This window comes from Filicampus tigris, chromosome 1 (genome assembly GCF_054856515.1).
Source record: "Filicampus tigris isolate MCC_2025a chromosome 1, RoL_Ftig_1.0, whole genome shotgun sequence".
NCBI classification, from domain to species: domain Eukaryota; kingdom Metazoa; phylum Chordata; class Actinopteri; order Syngnathiformes; family Syngnathidae; genus Filicampus; species Filicampus tigris.
The window spans coordinates 7513989-7532875 of record NC_141217.1 but is presented as its reverse complement, the minus strand read 5'-3'; the positions used below and the strand labels follow the sequence as shown (position 1 = coordinate 7532875).

Sequence of the window (18887 nt, the reverse complement as noted above, 5' to 3'; positions counted from 1 at the left end):
TTATTTGTGATTGCACAACAAACTGCTTGGGGATAATTTTGACATCAAGATATCATTTTGAAGATAAACGAATATCACTCAATCTGTTCATTGAATATACAATTTTTTTGTTACATGACAGTGTCATAACCTAGCTCCAAGCATCATCTTGATTCATTTAGCATTTTATCATCAGTATACCAAACTAGTATTCACACCAGTCCAGCCAGCCTTTTATTTGTTACATATTTTTGCTGCCATACATTGCCACACGTGTCAACATACTTGTAAATGTTGATATAGTGATATTAATTCATTAAAATTTCTTTTTTTTTTTTGGAGCGGAGCAAAATCTGAAATTTTTTTCCCCTGATGTTCTGCAGCATTCTAAATAATAATAGTCTTCACTCACACAAAAATGACATTGGATATGCACGTAATGAAAACATGTTATTTATTTTTGTCACAATGTGAAAAAAAATTAAAATAGCACATATACATTTAAGCTTTTTGCCACTTTTCCAGCAGGAACATACTCATTCAACAAACTAAAACACTTATTTCAGTGGCCATTTTAGGCTTTTAATTGCAAATGTATTTTATCTTTTAATTTTTTTTTTTTTTTTACATTTCGCTCTTGAACAAAAGTAAGTGAGAACCTTTTGTGAAAAATAGCAGACCTTTTATTCTTTGAAAATGAACAGCTGTATGGCGGACACTTATCAACATGGAAGGCTCTAGAGGACACAGTCACGTGTGCACTGACTGTTAAGGCTTAGTTGTCCTTCACATATTCGAGGATGCATAGAAGATGCTAAATGACTGGAAGACTTGATGAATACAAATGCTCTGAGGTCATTCATGCACGTGCGTGTGCATGTGCATGCGTGACGACATTAATAGGATACTGTGACAGGAAGAGCGGGAGAGTTTTGGCATCGTTGCGTTGGAAGGATAGTCTCCAGCTGAAGATTCTTCTTCAAAACAGACGCTTCTCATAACTGTCACGAAAAGAAAAGATAAAAATCACAGGACTGACCACGGCATTTCCTGTCAAGAAAGATGGCTCCAGTGTTTATTTAAAGAGGAAGCCCGAGCAACCGTTGAAATGAAGAACCTGTACTGTGCCCAAATTGCGGCACCTCTTGCGAAATTGCTCGAGGCGTGGTCTCGTGCAAGTGCGTACCTGTGCAGACTGTGGACACCACCCTCCATTTGGGCGGATGGCGTTCTCTTTTCAAATCTCAGCTTTCCACTGTACATCATGCCTCTGACACAAGACAAAATGACACATTTGTCAGCCACACAGTTACCCTGCAAGGCTACAAGCCAACGCGATACTATGGAGAGGTTAGTTAAGTCCACACTAGAGTGGTAATAGAAAAAAAATTCGGAAGTGCGTTTACAGGGTGACAGATTTGCTCCAGATAACTGTTTGTATGCTTTGCATCATAAGAGCAGACCACAAATGTTTTTAGGCCCTAAACCAATCAGCGCTTTTACACACCAACAACAGTTTTTTTTTTTTTGGACAAAGTGTGATACGTTGAAAATCTTACAAACCTTCTGTACAAGGACTACAGCTGTGCAGAAAGGAGTGTAGTAATAAGCAGAAGTGTGTGTGTCAAACACCACAACGTTGAGCTGTGACAATTGAATTATCCGTGTGGTGCCATCTGTGTATACCTGAGCTGAGTGAGACTCTTGGTGCCGATATCCTGACACGAGTGTTGAATGCCAGCCAGCAGGTAGGGAACAAACTTGTGGATGGAGCCTTTGTCCTGCACAGCTCCTGAAACACCCTGAGCAACTTTGATCTTGTCACTTTCACTGTGGCCACAAACAAAAAAACGCACAACAATGATATGATTTCATGTGGTACTATTTCAAGGAGCAGACCCAGAGTAAGAACAGGCAGTCCAGCCGACATTTTACTTTAAATTAAAAAAAAAAAAAATTTTAATATCGTCACTGTCAGGTGGGAACCTTGTATGTCCAAATATGGTCAATTTCATATTTGTTCACCAACTGATAGTGTTCTTCTTTTACCACATCGGTGGTTTTGGAGCTGTGAGGATTCCAACCAACAGCGACAATATACAATGAACCTCATAGTTCATTCTTTACAAATTTACCATTTGTGTTTTTTTTCTGTGGAACCTGTCCTCAGCTTTATGCTGAAAAGCAATAACATTGAAAGGCCTGAGGTCTATAAATAAATAGTCGTTTGAATAAAATACTTGTATTGCCTTGAATAACTTGATTAGTATGATCATTTCACCGAAAATATTACATTCATGTACTGCATAATGAGTAGCAGGGAGTGCACAAGCTGATTACTGCCACCCAGTGGTCGCCTTGATGAGTTTTTATACTTCACTAAAGACCCGCAAGGTTGATGAAAACGTTTTCACACCTGAAGTGCAGCTGCTCAATTATGAAAAAAATATGAATCATGATTATTTGGTAATAATTGAAATCACGATTATTTAAATGATCATTTATTTTTCAGGACAACACAAGAAAATGTTTAAACGTAAAAAATATAAAGACAAATAAATGTAAGTACGTTTCTTTAGGACCAAACAACATTTATAAAATTTGTTATTGTATATTTTTTTTAAAAAGGTGCAAATGTATGAATTCAAGTATGATTTCCTTGTGTAAACAAACATGCAAGGATATAAATAAAAAAATAATATTTTTTTTTACGATTAAGCCAATTTTGTAATGGTGGAGTGTAATAATTGTAACTGATTTTTGATTAATTACACAGCCCTAACCTGAAGTATCTTGTCTGGGACCCCAGGTTTTTGTCCATGGCATCCAGGGAGCCCATGCCACGATACTTCTTTAGCCTGATGCCATCTGAGAAGAAATATTCACCAGGAGTCTCGCTGGTGGCAGCGAGCAGAGAGCCCATCATCACTGCACAAAGACAAGGCAAATTGAACTGTGAGAAAAGTGATTTGTAAACTAACGTGCACCCCATAGTCCCATATTTTCCATTTTGTTTCGGTTGAGCAACACAAAGATTAAACTGCCCATAAGCAATGTCAAGTTCATCACAGTGCATTTTAGGTCCATCCTGGAATTTCACCCTAAAGCCACATAACCCAGACCTTTTTTGAGTAGTGTATGTGAATAGCACTCCTAATATGCCAGAAATGGTAAAACTGACCGAATCCAACCGTATTCACCATCCTTGTATACAGTAAATAAATAACTAACATTAGCTGTGAGTGACTAAAAGGTTGTTGAATTCATTTTGAACGTATGCTACTGTTAATAAAAAAAAAAAGAAAAAAAAAAAAGGATGGCAATCCATGAGGTGCGTTTAGGACATGACCTTTGTATTCCACTCTTCATTTATCATTAAATTTGAGTGTTGTATTTTTACACTTGTATGACAGTCAAGAATGGCAAAACGTTGAAGCCCTGAATGCATTGTTATATCCACCCATCCATTCATTTATTCTAAACTGCTAATCTTCATTAGGGTTGCAGGTGAGCTGGAGCCTATTCCAGGTGACTGAGAGAAAAGCATGGTCCAATTTGCACAATTTAGAGTTTTCAATGAAGCTAAGATGCAGGTTTTTGGAATGTGGAAAAAGCCAGACTGCACGCGGGAAGGTGGAGTCCAGATTCGAATTACAACCTTGAGCACTGTGAGGCGGATGTGCTAACCACTCTCCACTGTGCCACCCGGATTCATTCAATTTCTAACACAGTATTTCATATGGGAAGCATGGTTTAAAAAAACAAAAAAAACAAACTGGAGGTCTACCAGACTACTACCTGTGGATGCGCCGAGCGCCAAGGCTTTGGCGATGTGTCCGACATTCTGAATGCCACCATCGGCAATGACGGGCACGCCGAAGTGTTTGGCGTACTCAGACACCTTATAGACGGCAGTGGCTTGAGGTCTGCCGCAGGCCAGTACTGTTAGGAAGACAAGAAGGAAGCAGCATTTAGCCAGAAAGATGTGAACAAAGACCAATCTGACTGGGACTGCGCTTGCAGCTTTTCGCATGCAAAATAAATACAATCAACTTCATTTGACATCTGCAGAGACTTTGATGAAGCTTTAAATTCATACCGAATTCCAGTAACTGGTATCAAAATGGATTATTTGTCTGAACTAAAGAGTCAGATGTGAATGAACGGACAGAAGGAGAAAATGTCCCTTCGTGAGTGAGAAAGACAAACAGACACCAAAAGTACTGTTTCGAAGATGTATCAAGGATCCGACATCTTGACACTAACTTTTTAGCTGTGTCCAACATGTTTAGCTACTAAATGCATCACTCGGAAGAACAACACATTAAAAGTATACTGTGGACTCACAGCTAAGTGGAATAGCTCAAAGGTGGTGCACTTTTGAGTTCAATAACATGCCCCAAAAAATAAAACTAAACTTGCCCATCAAAACATCATCATCAACCATGTGACCATTTAATACCGTGAGCAATATGTTTGCTTTTTTTTTTTTTGTCATGCTACAAAAGAAAAGTAAGAAACAAGTATTTGTATCTCTATGTTTTATCATCACTGGGATAAAAGTGACAATGATTCTCAGGAGCTGAAGCCTTAGAAAATAGTACTGTGACAATTGGCTTGGATAATCGTCAGAACTTTATTTGACATTTTTGACATTGACATTATTCCTCTTTTCCATCACTCCATCTCTTCTTTTGTAGCATGACAAAAAATATTGTAAAAATATTGCTCATGGTATTAAATTGTCACATGTTTGATGACGCTGTTTTGATGGGCAAGTTTAGTTTTATTTTTGAGGTGTATTATTGAACTTAAAACAGCACTGTACCACCTTTGTGAAGTAAAGATGGTGAAGCTGCATTCAGCTGTTACGCTGCGCACAAATGGAATAAGCTGCCAACAGAAGTGAAGTCAGCACCGAGTGTAAATGCTTTTAAATCCAGGTTGAAAACGTTGCTCTTTTCTCATACCCTTGATTAAGGTCCTCTAAACAACAATTATTTTTTTCACTTTCACTTTGATTGACTTTGGTATGTTATGCCATTTTTATCTTATTGCTTATGGCGAAGGCTCCTAAATTAAGGCCTTTTTACAGTGCCACTTTTTGGCACCCTTTACGCTTATGTACAGCTATAGTGGTCCTGTACGTACCTACAATAAAGGGACCTGCGTTTGCTGACTGTGACAGTGGACAGCGGCGCAAATGCTGTTAGTGCTCAGGCACATTGGACGACAATTGCCCAAGTTGAGTGGCGCCTTTCAAGTTCAATAACAATTCGGAATTCAAACAAATAAAAAAACAATGTATCACCCTCCCAAAACAGCCCCCGTCCTCACTATACACTGGAAACATTGAGCTTTTCCAAAAGGAGCAGTCCATAAGGAGCTTTATAAGAAAAAATGAAAGAAAGGGGGGATGAAAAATATATCACATTCAAAGGCCCCCAGCGTTGTGTTTTATGTTTTAGAGTGTTCCATTGTGTAACAAGAACACATTTTAAAATCTCAAAACATTTCCTGCACTCTTCAATGCTTGGCGGTGGTGACTGACACTTAGACTTTTGAACATATCACTTCCACTATTTCACATTGGGACAAGTTGTTTTCAAATCAGGACACAAGAGATCGAGTTGACCAGTGTCCCGGAATGGAACGTCGATGTTCCACTGTAATGAGGCAAAAGCACATCCTTGGCGTCTAAGAAACTGCAGTAGCGGAGTTTGGATCGATTACCATTTGAGCGACAACACTGAAAGGAGACGGAAGGAATCAGTCAAGCTGGCACTGCAAGGTACCACGCTGCACAAATTGTGCAGCTGTCAATTATGCCCATCCCATATTGTTTTTATTTTCCATCCAATATATTATTATTTGTCTCTGACATGGGGGCTAGTCAGGTGTCTGAAAACACGGCACAATCTCAGGAGCATCCTTTCAAACTCAAAATACAAATTGTGCTCAATTTCTCTTCCATGCGGTCCTTGAGGACAACTTTGTGGCAGGGGTGTGGGCGGTGGTTTGTTGACTTTGCAGTCCAGTCACCCACCTTCCTGTGTGATGCAAATGGACCCGCTGCCCATTCCCACTCTCAGTCCGTCCACTCCTGCTTCGATCAAGTTTTTGGCTTGAGCGGTGGTCACCACTGAACGACAAGAACAGACAAAAAATGTTGGAGAAATACGGTGCAGTAAGTATATTCAAATTGAGTAATATTTACATAAAACATAATCCTGAACAATTTAAATCTTGTTAGAACAAAACTTGTTCCAGATGCCGTTGCTCAAATAACCAGGAATGCCGTATTTATACTAGAAGCTATTTAGCCCGAACAAAAAAGAATAATACAGACTATATTTTCGGGAAAGCCTGAAAAATGTGTGCACTTACCATTGCCACCAATGACCTGCAGGTTTGGGTATTTCCCTTTGATATATTTGATCATGTTGATCTGGAATATTGAGTTGCCCTGAGAAGAATCCTGTAAATGGAGGATGAGACATCATCTATTATTTCCATACGTCATTATTTTTATCCAAATAAGAAAAACAAAGACTAAGAAATCAGAGGCAAGTCCTCCCATGGCTCTTATGCTGCTTTCCAAAGTAGAGTGGAAAACACTGCAAAAATGACACCGCATTCAACACATCAGTTTACCAAATGATGTGTTGAATGCGGTGTCATAGAACCGTGTCAATCTGAGCTAGTGTCGGTCGCATAACAAATGTGCGCTTGAAGATTCTTGATCCTCACCAGTACAATCACATCCACTCCACTCTGCACCAGCAGGTCCAGGCGGTATTTGTCATCATTGTGCGTGCCAATGGCGGCCCCACATAGCAGCTGCTTGCGCGAGTCTTTGGAGGCCAGAGGGAAGTCTCTGTTCTTCTTCAGGTCAGTTCGGGCGATGATGGACACCAAGCAGCCGTCTTCATTAACAATGGGAAGTTTGCCTGCAAAAAAAAAAAGAAACAGACGGCTTCAGTTGTTGTTGGTTTCTAATTGAAAACAACACAGACAAAAGTGTGTGAAAACAAAAGGGGGTCAAAAGTGAAAATGAAGAACATGGCTGGTTTTGTGCTTATGATGCTTCAAGGGCAAAGTGTACGTTAACGACATGGCTCCTGTGTCCAGTGAAGTTGCAATATTGACTTGGTATAATCCAAACACATTCTGCATTCGCAAAGGGTATTCAAGTATAGGACCTGAAAGGACTAACAGTTGATGTGCAGGTCATGGGCGGAGCCATGGGTGGGCCTGGGTGTGCACAGGCCCACCCAGATTGATACACTGCCCACCCAGTGAGATTCACGAAATATATACTTATAACACTTTAGTGAATTATTATTAATCTCCTAAAGCCCAAGGTGTTTTTTTACATGCATTTTTTAATTCTTCTTGCTATTTGGGCTTATTGGAACCTAATTAGAAGAAAAAATAAGCATCATCTTTTAGTTTTTTGTATTGTACTGTATTTTGTATACTGTATTTTGACTGTAGTATGTAATACTCTTCTGGTACCACAATATGGCAGTGTAAGTGCCCACATATGTGTCCAAAACACCCACAGTTCCACAGTGCACACGCTTGTGGACACAAGAGCCAGAAAGTGCTGTTCACATATGTGGCCAGTAAGCCTTAGGAGGTTAAATTATTTTTGAATTTGTGTTTCCTTGTGTGTGTGGTTTTTTTTTTGTATCTTATTGAATATTGAGAATGGCATAATTGTGGTTGTCTAAGGAAGCTCTGAACTTCATATTATTCAGTTTGTCATTTATTTTAATATACGATGTGTCGGGACAGGAGGATTGTGCTCAGTGAGAGAAATATTCAGGCCCACCCTGATTTTTCCAGGCCCACCCATTAAGCATGTTTTGGCTCCGCCCCTGGTGCAGGTGCTTAATGTTTAAGAAGGGGAAGTCAACCCCAAAATTTTCTTAAGAAGAAATGTAGCCCCAATAGTCGAAAAATGATATTCTGGTTAATACTGCGTTTGTGGAAAGTCAGAAAAGCCACCCATTTTTTTTCCATCTCAGGGGGGTAGCCATTTTGCCACTTGCTGTCGACTGAAAATGACATCAAAGTTGCTCAGGTAAGAATCAATCATGGCTCAGCTTCAGCAAACAGGTGAGCCGTGATTGGTCGTTACCTGAGCCGTGAGCAACTGTGATGTCATTTTCAAACCAACAGCAAGTGACAAAATGGCCGCCTCTAAGGTGGCTAAAAATAGGTGGATTAAGTAATATCCCACAAACGCAATATTAATCAGAATGTTGTGTTTAGACTAGTGGAGGCGCATAAAACATTATTCCAAAGATTTTTTCGGGGGTTGACTTCACTTTAAGAAGGGATATAGGCAGCCAACAACTGGCCTGGCATGCATGCTACAGCTGTCTCCATCGTTTTTGCAGGTCCATGTCAACTGTGATTTTGTCTGTTTGTAAAACAGAACAACCAGCATCAAAACAGCACAATCACACCCCAACTCGTCTTCACCTTTCTTACTCCGTTGTAGGATTTCATTGGCTTCTTTCAGTGTCACACCAGCAGGAGCAATTACGAGATCCTCTCGCTTTGTCATTACCTGTCAAAAAGGGCACACGCGATCAACTCCAGAGAAACATAATATTGCAGGTCAAATCCATACAAGTTGTCATTCTTTCATCACTAACTTTTCACAGCACAATATGGATTTTGGGCAAATTCCACTCTGTTATTTGATCTTTTTCCCTTTCCTTAATGGCAGAGTACCAACAATTTTGTCTGAAAGCCATCACTTAATCCCATCCCGAGTATTAGAGAAATATCAGCTACCTGACAGAGAGGCAGGTTGTGCTCCTCCCCCTTGAGAAAATCAATGTCTCGCGACGAGATGATGCCAACCAGCTTGCTACCCATTTTGCCGTCGTCCGTGATGGGAATACCACAGAAGCCGTGGCGGGCCTTGGCTTGAAAGACGTCCCGCACCAGGTGGTGAGGGCTCATCACCACCGGGTCTGTGATGAAGCCCTGCTCGTACCTCTGCAGGGGGGAGGAGAGGGATGACAAGCTATATTGCTACCAGATCTAGTGACACTAGATACAGGGCACAGGGCACAAACTAACAAGGATGGGACAGACAACACTGGTAAAATTGTGGGGGGAGTTGGGGGGATAAACAATACAACATAAACATGAGGCTGTTTTTAATTTATGATTTTTTTTAATGATCAACTGTAGAATTACTGAAATACAGAGGCGCTCGCTTGGCCATCAAGGTTGGGTTAGGTTTGTATTTTTTTATACTGACATATAAAATAAACACAGAGAAGAGTTCCACAACAGAATCAATAAGCTGCAGTAATATTTATCATATTTCACAGAGGATAAGTCATTGTCTGTCTAAATGTGTTGCTGCGCCATATGTGTTCAAATATCCATGGCTTAAAGTAGTGGACTCTCAACCATTCGCCGGCGGAGGGGGTGGGTGTGCAGAAAAATACTCCATTCGCCAAAAGGAGGGTTGAGGAGGGGTTGGGGAGGGCGGGGCCAGCAAACGCATACTGCCCCTTCGGAAGGGTCAGGGGCTTGTGGGAGGCTGAAAGATGTATATGCGCCACTATAAAACAAACAAAAATATCTGTCTCTCTGTACCAAATGGCAGCAGGCTGTGGACCAGTGTTTGGGGGTCGGCCCTCCTGGCTTAAAAGATGCGCGACACTGAAGCTATTGTATGCTGTTTTGCACTGTATGTTAAGATAGCTGACTTTCCTAAGACAAAGTTGCCTTGTTTTAATACACAACATGTAATGCTCTTTGTTTTATGTTTAGTTTGCCAGTAAATTGTCAATACAAAGCCTGAAGACCATTTTTGGAAGAATTGTTCACATATGCCTAATTGCTCGCCTGTTGTGACATGAATTGGGTTTGCCGTCACCATCCAGCACTCATATTCCAAATTATTGCTTGGAACTTAGTCAAAACAACCAACAACAGCCGCCAATCGATGGCTTATATTTGGAAAAGTGAGGACACTCATGATTTCAAGGTACCACTGTAATAGGAAATCAGTCACTATTCCATACCTTGACTTTACGGACTTCGTTGGCCTGGAACTCTGGAGTGCAGTTGTGGTGGATGAAGCCGATACCACCTGTTAACTTGGAGGAGAGCATACAACTTGTTGGAGATAATACATAGCTCATACATATGTTGATAGCAGAAACAACAGCACACTCTCACAGCCCACAACATTGAGTACACTTGCACATGATGCAACACAAAAGCTGTATTAACAAAATGGATGTGGTCTCGTTAGCAAGAGTAAAACTCATCAAAACAAAACTTCACGGAGGGGTGGGGCATTACCAGATGGAAGAACCCATTGCACTAGACAAAGCGTACAGACCTCTCCCTCCCAAGGCCTGAATGTGCACCAACATTTTTTGAGTGTACTTCTACTATATGAGTGTGGGAGTGTTGGGCATCGTACTTACTGCTAAAGCGATGGCCATGCTGGCCTCTGTGACCGTGTCCATGGGGGAAGATACAAAGGGAGTTTTCATTGTGATTTGTTTGGTGAGCGCTGAGGTCAGGTCCTGTTGACAGAGGGAGTCAAATCACTAAGCAAGTCACATGTGGAATCATCAATCAACAATTGTACAAATCGCTCTGTTAAGTTAAATAATAGCTCTATACGATGACTTGATTATTATAACAGTTGTCGATTAATCTTGACACCTTTAGTTGTACCCCACCTCTCTCTCCAGCTTACTCGTGACCCAAATGAATGAGCAAAAAAAATGGATGGACTGTTTGAACGTCGTTGGGTCACTTCAAAGGCACAATCGACATCTAAGATACTGTACAAGTGCCCCAAATAACGAGCTGTAGTTTTTTTTGTTTGTTTGTTTGTTTTTCTTTTGTGTAGCAAACCAGCCTTTAAATTATGAGTTAGGTTCAGACATGCGTTCAAGTGGAGTGGAAAAAAAAAAAGTAAAAAGCTGCAGTCTCTGATGCGCTTTCAGACAATCGTTGAACAGGACAAACAATGAAATACACAAATATAAAATAAAAACACTTGCTGGAAGCGGTGCAACAATTAATCAGCAACTAATTGATGATCAAATTAATCATTAAAAATGTTGCAAATTGATTAATCTTTTAGAGACCTTGTTTAATTTTAAATTGTCCAAATCCATCGAATTTCAGCTGATCAGCAGTAAACATTCTGCAATTTCTGTAGTCCTCCATGAAAACAGACTGATTATCTTTGTGTTGAATCAAATTAAAACGTTTGCAAACATCTGCTTTTTGAAAAACAATTATCACTATTTTTTGCCTATTTTCTTTCATGTAAGGGACCAGACCATAACTGAATCATAATTAATGTAGTCCATTTTCTGCATGCCAATTTGACATAATTTTTGAACAAATGGAATAGAAATTAAAATGTTAATTTTAAGATTATTTATCAATTAATCGCCATAATAATCGCCAGATTAAACGACTGTTAAAATAATCATTAGTTGCAGACCTAATGTGCAATTGCACATACAATGGCACAGTATGTGACTCAATCAGATGTTACGCTAGGCCTTTTGATATCAGATAAGTACATCAATTCAAAAGCAATTCAATTCCTGGAAATAACTGAACAGGTTAAGACCAAAATATGTCATTTTATTTCCATCAAGTGTTAACTTCTCATCAACCTCATCTTGCATGCCCTGCGAGATGATTTCACAGCATACTGTCACAAGCCGGCTAAATAAAATGAATGTTTGGGGATAATACAAGGCTCTGCTGTGGTTTGTAATGAATCATTTACAATGAGGGGATTTTTGTAATCCTCCACTCCCTCTCCAAACATCATCTCATCCTCAGTTTACTGCCGTTTAATACCACCACATTTGCGTTAATCAGATTTGCCGTGTTGACGTTGTAAATCTGCGATGACCATCCATCCCGACTCACCACTTGATCGGCAGTGAAGTCAATGTAGCCCGGCAGAATGAGGAAGTCACTGAAAGTGAGAACACAAGGGATTTTAGCTCTTGAGTCATCCAGAGTGGAGCCTCCAAAGTGGAACACCTCAAAGTGCTTTCAATTACAATTTTCAAACATCAAACTAAATAGCTCCAAATAGTTTCCTGCTTGGATAGGGGGAAATGGCCACAAAATGGTGACTGAATTTCTCGGAAGATTTTAAATAACAGTAATCCTTGTGTCTTCTTTCAAGGCATGTGGACCCGTATACGCAAGTAGCATGGATACCTGATGACAGCGGGACTAAAAACAGAAATGATGCCCACGACAGCATGTTGAAGCATGTGGCTTACTTAATGTTTGAAAGGTTTGATTCATTTTTCTTCATACTGATCAACGTAGTCATAAAACAAACAGTAGAACATTGGTGGTTGACTTACTGTCACATTCTGAGGCATTCAACACTTCCTTGTTCATAAAAAGTTTTAAAAAAACAACAACACCTACTTCTAAGCATAGACAGATCCAATTTAATATTTATCACAGAACATATCATACACCATATAGACTGAATAAAATGAGGAATGATATATCTGATCAATGTCAAAGGTGTACTATATGTATTGGAACCCTTGTGCACATGTTTTGGAGTTGCATTTGTCTGAAGCTATACTGGTCTTACATATTTGCAGTAACTTCTCAGGTATGTGGACAATCCTTGGAAAACGATCTCAGGATATGGTTGTTGGGAGATGTAACCCTACTTAATCTGAACTCAAACAAGCAACCGCTGCGAAAAAGTGTATACTCAAGAACTGGAAATGTGTCGATCCCCCCCAATGAAAAACACTGGACTAATGAACCTCTGTCATATTGTACACCAGAGAAAATTTTTCATTCAAATCAAGGAAAGTTAGATGTCTTTCAATCAATTTGGACACCTTTTTTGAACATTGTTTTGTGACCCAGCTTGAAATGTTATTGAACTAAACCGAGTGCCTGTTTGTTCTTCATTATGTTTTCTATATCTAGAATTAATTGTTGTTTCGCGGAGAGAGTTTTTTTTTCCATTTTTTTTGTTTTCTCTTTTTTTTGTTTTGCTTTGGAAAATTTGGAAATTATGAATAAAATGTGTAAAAAAAAATAAAATAAAATACAACACCAATAACAACAACAAGAAATCCCTCAAATGCGGCTTGACAATCGAAGTGTTTACACTTTTAAAATCAATGTAATTGTGCATTGCTCTTTTAGCTTTAAGATGTCCAAAGTGTCAACGTAAACATCAGGTCCGCATGTACCACTTCTATTTTTACTGCGGTGCTACAAAGGCTGTAGACTAAATATAACCAGGCCCAGGTCATGCATGTGGGACTGCTGTGTACAAATACTGGGGGAGCTCTAAAGTTGAACACCTCGCCCGGTGTACTATTAAGAATTTGAGGAGGGAAAAAAGTCTGCTGCATGACATCACGTACGTTGAGAGTTCAACTCATCTCAAAGATGAACTTCTCAGCGGCGGTTCTTTCTTCTTTGGCTTTTTTGTGTGTGCTTTTTGTGACGCCACCCACCACAAGGGTAACAATTGATTGCAAAGAAGAAAAATGTAATGATGACCATAAAAGCAGTAGTCACTTAACCGTCATCCAAGTTTGAAAGTAAGTACACTTGAACCTTCACTTAAGATTTGATTTCATTCCGTGACCAAGGTCTTAACTCAAATTATTCATGTACCAAATCGATGTTCCCCATTGAAATGACAATCTGTTCCAACTTCCAAATCCCCCCAAATCTACCTAAATTTGTTTCAGTAAAGAAAAAATAAGAACAATATTAGAAAATAATTAATAAGAATAAAAGAGAATGTAAAAAAATAAACGTTAATATCCATGTGCCTTGAAGTGCATGACGTCTGGAGCTCTGACAACAGCTTCCATTGACCATGCATCACGCAATTAGTTCAGTATAAGCATCTTTATCAGGCTCTTTGCGAGTTGGGCCAACAATGAACAATTATTTTAACACGCGATTCATCTGCTGATCATTTAGTTGATTAAATCAATGGATATGATTTTCTTAAAATAATAATTTCCACACCATGACTCAAAAAAAGAACATACCATATTTTTCAGACCACAAGTCACACTTGACATCCTTTAATTTTCTGAAAAATGAACAGTGCTCCTTATAATCTGGTGCGCCTTTCGTATGGATGTTGACTTTTCTTGAATTCAAATTCTTTTGTATTTAATTTCATATTCACATTTGCATTCTCATCCGCATCCAATCGCTAGCAGGCGCACACGTTTTTGTCACATCAGAACTTAAACTACTTCCAGCTTCCGTGTCTCCAAATCATGGGATATGCAGTTCGCCTAGCCTAATTTTGTGCTCAGACAGAAGCGAGCTAAGCGTTTTTGGCATTTCCAGTATTACAATGTGGTACAATATCATTGCGGTCTGTGGACCCGAGAGGTAAACGACACAGCAGTCTTCCAACAGCTGCCGGGACTGAGCAAAAAAGGAGCAGGCTTGAATAATGGAAGTTGGCGTATCTCATGAGTGTAGTGACTTGTTTATAGCTGTTGAACTGTCAACAAAGGTAGAATTTCGAAGCCAAAGTAATAACCACCGGTCACCATATTGACTAATGTTACATTTTTTTTCACTGTTGGAGGAGCTCCTCCTCTTCTCTGCTCAAAGCAACCCCCGTTTAAGTTGCACAGCGAACAGAAGCACACCGTACTCAGCATAACAGCGCTAAATCTATCGATTATACATACGGTACAATAAGAATAAACCATTTGACGTACAATGCAAAGATAATGCGCCTTATAATCTGGGGAGTATGAAAAGGTAAGAAAATAGACCCGTTCATTGATGTTGCGACTAATGATCCAGTGCGCTTGATTGTCTGAAAAATAGCATATATATTAATATATTAATGAATTATGATTCAGTGACCGTTTGGCTGCAAATGTTTTATTTTGATTCAATATAAAGATAATCAGTCTGCTTTCACGGGGGACTAAAAAAATCTAGAATATTTACTGTTGATAGACTGAAAATCCCGAGTTGGACATTTTTAAAATCAAACACGGTCTCTAAACAACTAAACAATTATCGCAAGTTTTATCGATTCATTTGACCATGAATTAGATGCCGATTAATCGTCACACCTCTACTTGCCAGTGTTTTCCTTTTGTACTGTATGTCCTGTTCAATAATTGCCTGAAAGCACATCAGAGACTGTCGCTGTCATTTTATTTGTATTTTTTTCACTTCATTTCCTTTGAATGGCAGTATGTCTGAATCAAACTACAGCTCGTAACCAGAAAATTGGGGCACTCGTACAGTCAATAAATAGTAATCGTTAAGATTTATATAGTGCCTTTGAAGTGACCAAAGGATGTCCAAAAGCCCACCCATTTTCAATATCCCTCATTCATAAAGACACAGGTGTCTAAACCCGGTCCTCGAGGGACGCTGTCCTGCGTGTTTTAGAGGTTTCCTGCTGCAACACACCTGGCCGTTGAGGACTGACGTTTGACATCTTTACATTAGACTTTGGGCAAGAGGTAGGGTACAACCTGAACTGGTCAGCAGTGAGGATTTTGATTCTTTGGTCAACCTGAAATGAATGTTTTTGAAATGTGGGAGGAAGCCTGAGGAAGCCTAATGAAGCACAGGAAAACATGCAAATGCCAGAGAAGTTCCACTGAAATTGTGTTTGAAAAAATATATCACTGACAAAAACGTAAGAAAATGGCTAATGGAAAAGTAGTAAGTGGTATATTTTACAGGTTGCGGAGTGGTGGTAACACACCTGCCAGCATGTTCACACTTGTGGTACAAAGATCTTTTTTGGGGTAGTGACATTTTGATCCTGTATTAGTTCCTAATATGGGAAATGTGTTCTGTATCCACCACAGGATGAATGTAATGTGATTGCCAGAATATCATAGCAACATTCACCAGGCATTCAATGACAATACAGTACTAGTGTAACATCATCTCCAGTGTACACCGCCCCTGTTATCTTTGGGTTACAATGTGGTTATCAATGCAACTCGTTGTTGGGAATTCTGAGTGACCGTATCTCATCCAAAACGTGTTTTAAGTTGTTCTTCCACACCCAGCTCATCCAGTCCTGCCTTGCCTTTACTCTGCCTTACGCACTGGGGCAATAAAGCGTCTTCCTTTTTGCGAAGTGAGGCGTGATGAAAATGAAGATGTAGAGGCAAGCCAGGGGTCAACTCCACATGAGCGCGACAAGGCCAAGACCAACTTACTTGTATGTGAGTCCATGTCCTCCGTTTATCAGCTGCTGTCCCGTCAGTCCGTCTTCTGGGCAGTTATCGCCGGTCTGTTCGCTAATAAGGTATTCTGCCATGAGATCCAACAACACCCTTACGGTTCTCTGCTCTAGTAAATTACAAAATAAAAAAAATGGCGAGGCTATGTCAATATGTATACATAGACCGCGCGTGAAATGAACGACAACTTTGTCCTTGACCCCCGCTTTGCAGAGAGCGCGGTCCAAATGTTAAAGAGGTTCCGAATGGACGTGAAGAAGCGTGTCTGACGTTGGGACTACCATGTGCTTCCTGTGTGACAGCTCGAAGGACGTCACATCCGCTCTCACCGCCTCGAATGAGACCAGTGGATGCATTTCTATCAATATACGGTAGACCGTGGACCCCTGCTATTGGGGGGGATAGGGACCGGGCCGGCCCGGCAATTGTGAAAATAAGTGTATAAATGACGCACATTCAAATGCAAAAACCAGTCCCCAATTGACTAAATCCATTAATTCGCGGGTACCGAACCGCGAGTATGTCCACTGCACATATGTAATGGGAACATATAATAAACATTTTTTCAAGACAAAAAGAGATTCTCAGCATGTGGCAAATTTGTCTGGAAATGTGACCTATGGGGACATTAATTCATTATAACTTTACTGTGACAACATCAATAGCAAATGAATAAATATTCTTTTCCAAACATCATACCATTGTCTGAATTATACTGCTGACAGCTAAGCAAATTCTCTTATATAATATAATATACAAATTGTATTTATTTTTGATCAAATAAACCACTCAATTATGGTTACTAATTTTGAAGTAAAACCTTTCTAAATGTAGTTAAAATGGACACCCACCAAGGTATCTCGGGCCATGGCCCCCACAGACGGTGGAATGGAATGGAGCGACTGTTAACAGTGTTTTTTTTTTTTTGTATGTGTGTCAATGTTTTCACCATCATTAAAAAAGTCTTTGCGTCTTTGTGCCCTTTTGGCAGATGTGGAAAAGGCTAATGCACGTTACAGCTCATGTCATTAAAGAATGAACTCTTATTCCACAAACGCAATATTTATATGTATATGTTGCAACTATGGGCTTGCATAGACCATATTCTTGAAAAAAATAAGTAACTGAATCACGTTTGTGCATTTTTGTGTGAAAATATAGTGTCCTATTTTTGTATAATATAGGGATGGAAATTTGAATAGAATTATGTTTTCAAAATCTGATCAATCAAAAAAATAAATAACAGATTATTTGATTATTAAAATAATCGTTAGAAAGTAGCTCTAAAACTGAAAAATGTGCAGCTAACCCGGAAGTGGGCAACTCCGGTCCTCTTCATGGCGGTTTTATATGACTTCGTGCTCTACACTTCCTGCTCACACCTGATTCAAATGATCAGGATCATTATCCAGCTTCTGCGGAGCTTACTGATAAGCTGATTTTTTTTAATCAGGTAGGGAGACATAAAACATCCAGGATATCAGCCCATGAGGATCAAAATTGCCCACACATATACACTGGTATCAGAATCGGTATCGGCTGATCTCATTCATGATCATATCAGAATAGGAACTGCAACGATAACCCTGATTGGAAGAGCCGTAGTTGATTTTTACTAATATTTTGTGGGAAAACTAATCTAAAAAATACATACATTTTGAATAATTTTACAGGGGAAAAAAACCCACTAAAACCTAGGGATAGACCGATTATTGGCCGGGCTGATTATCGGCATCTATATTCTACGTTTTGATGAATATTGGCATCAGCCTTTTTAAAATTGTGATGGCCGTTAATAAATCAATTTAAAACTGTGTTGAAATTAAAAAAAAAAACGATATGTGAAAGTTACATTTTCTGTCATTTTTAAATATTGTAGAACTTCATTTACTGTTGAAAACTATATGGAGCAATTTTTTTTAAAGTGTTTTCATTTCACTTTTTAAGACATGCTGACAATCCTGGGTGCTCCCTGAACTTTTTGTTAGAATTTGGTAACAAAGATGAATATTGTCAAAAATGTATAATGTGTGTATGTAATGTTCAGTAAACATATGCTTAAAGACGTTTCAACAAAATTAAGATTTTTTTAAATTTATTTTTTATTTTATTTTTTACTAAAAATTAATATCGGCTCGGTTATCGGCCGCCTTGACTACTAACAACTAGTATCGGCCCTAAAAAAAAAAACATATCGGTCTATCTCTCTTAAAAACAGATATTTCAGGATTCTTTATAAAACGTTCGGTGGACCGGATCAAAGTCAAATGGAGCAGGTCCTAAGTTAATATTTTGCCTTTCAGCTGGGTCACTGTAATGTCCTTGTGCTGATAACAATGTTTCATGCATTCACACTTTACTACTTTTTGCACAAAAGTGGGATGCCCTGTTGAATTATATTAATATGAATGAAAGTGTGAAAGTGGGTCACAACAACAAAGTCTGACTGAGCAGTTAATTTCATCTGGGCACAACAGTTCATTAACTACATTGGCTGTGTGGTAATTTTGGCCCTCTGTGTTATTAGGTGCCAGTGTGTAAAATGTCAAAAGGTGATTCGAGGTTGACACTCATTCTGTTGTTTGAACTGTGCATGTGACATGTAACACTGCAATGAATACACAAGAC

At 39.2% G+C, this 18887-nt stretch overlaps 1 protein-coding gene across 1 annotated transcript; it reads right to left on the bottom strand.

Annotated features, from left to right (window-relative positions):
• Positions 1-416: 416 nt before the first annotated feature.
• impdh2 (IMP (inosine 5'-monophosphate) dehydrogenase 2) lies at positions 417-16586 on the bottom strand. The gene is made up of 15 exons (XM_086049821.1): positions 16541-16586; positions 16236-16368; positions 11932-11980; positions 10452-10553; positions 10041-10115; positions 8791-8997; positions 8473-8560; positions 6730-6929; positions 6367-6457; positions 6026-6121; positions 3778-3921; positions 2763-2907; positions 1666-1809; positions 1166-1249; positions 417-980 (listed from the first exon to the last, which is right to left on the bottom strand). Exons 2-15 carry the CDS (start codon positions 16334-16336, stop codon positions 959-961), a joined length of 1548 nt encoding a protein of 515 aa, XP_085905947.1. The 5' UTR covers positions 16337-16368; positions 16541-16586; the 3' UTR covers positions 417-958.
• Positions 16587-18887: the final 2301 nt, after the last annotated feature.

Excerpts from the sequence above, each read along its gene's own strand:
- impdh2 (XM_086049821.1), bottom strand. The coding sequence starts at position 16,336 with ATGGCAGAATACCTTATTAGCGAACAGACCGGCGATAACTGCCCAGAA. Across the intron at positions 1,810-2,762 it reads TCCCAGACAAGATACTTCAG|TGAAAGTGACAAGATCAAAG; the intron begins GTTAGGGCTGTG and ends TTGTGGCCACAG. Across the intron at positions 1,250-1,665 it reads AAGAGTCTCACTCAGCTCAG|AGGCATGATGTACAGTGGAA; the intron begins GTATACACAGAT and ends GTCTTGTGTCAG.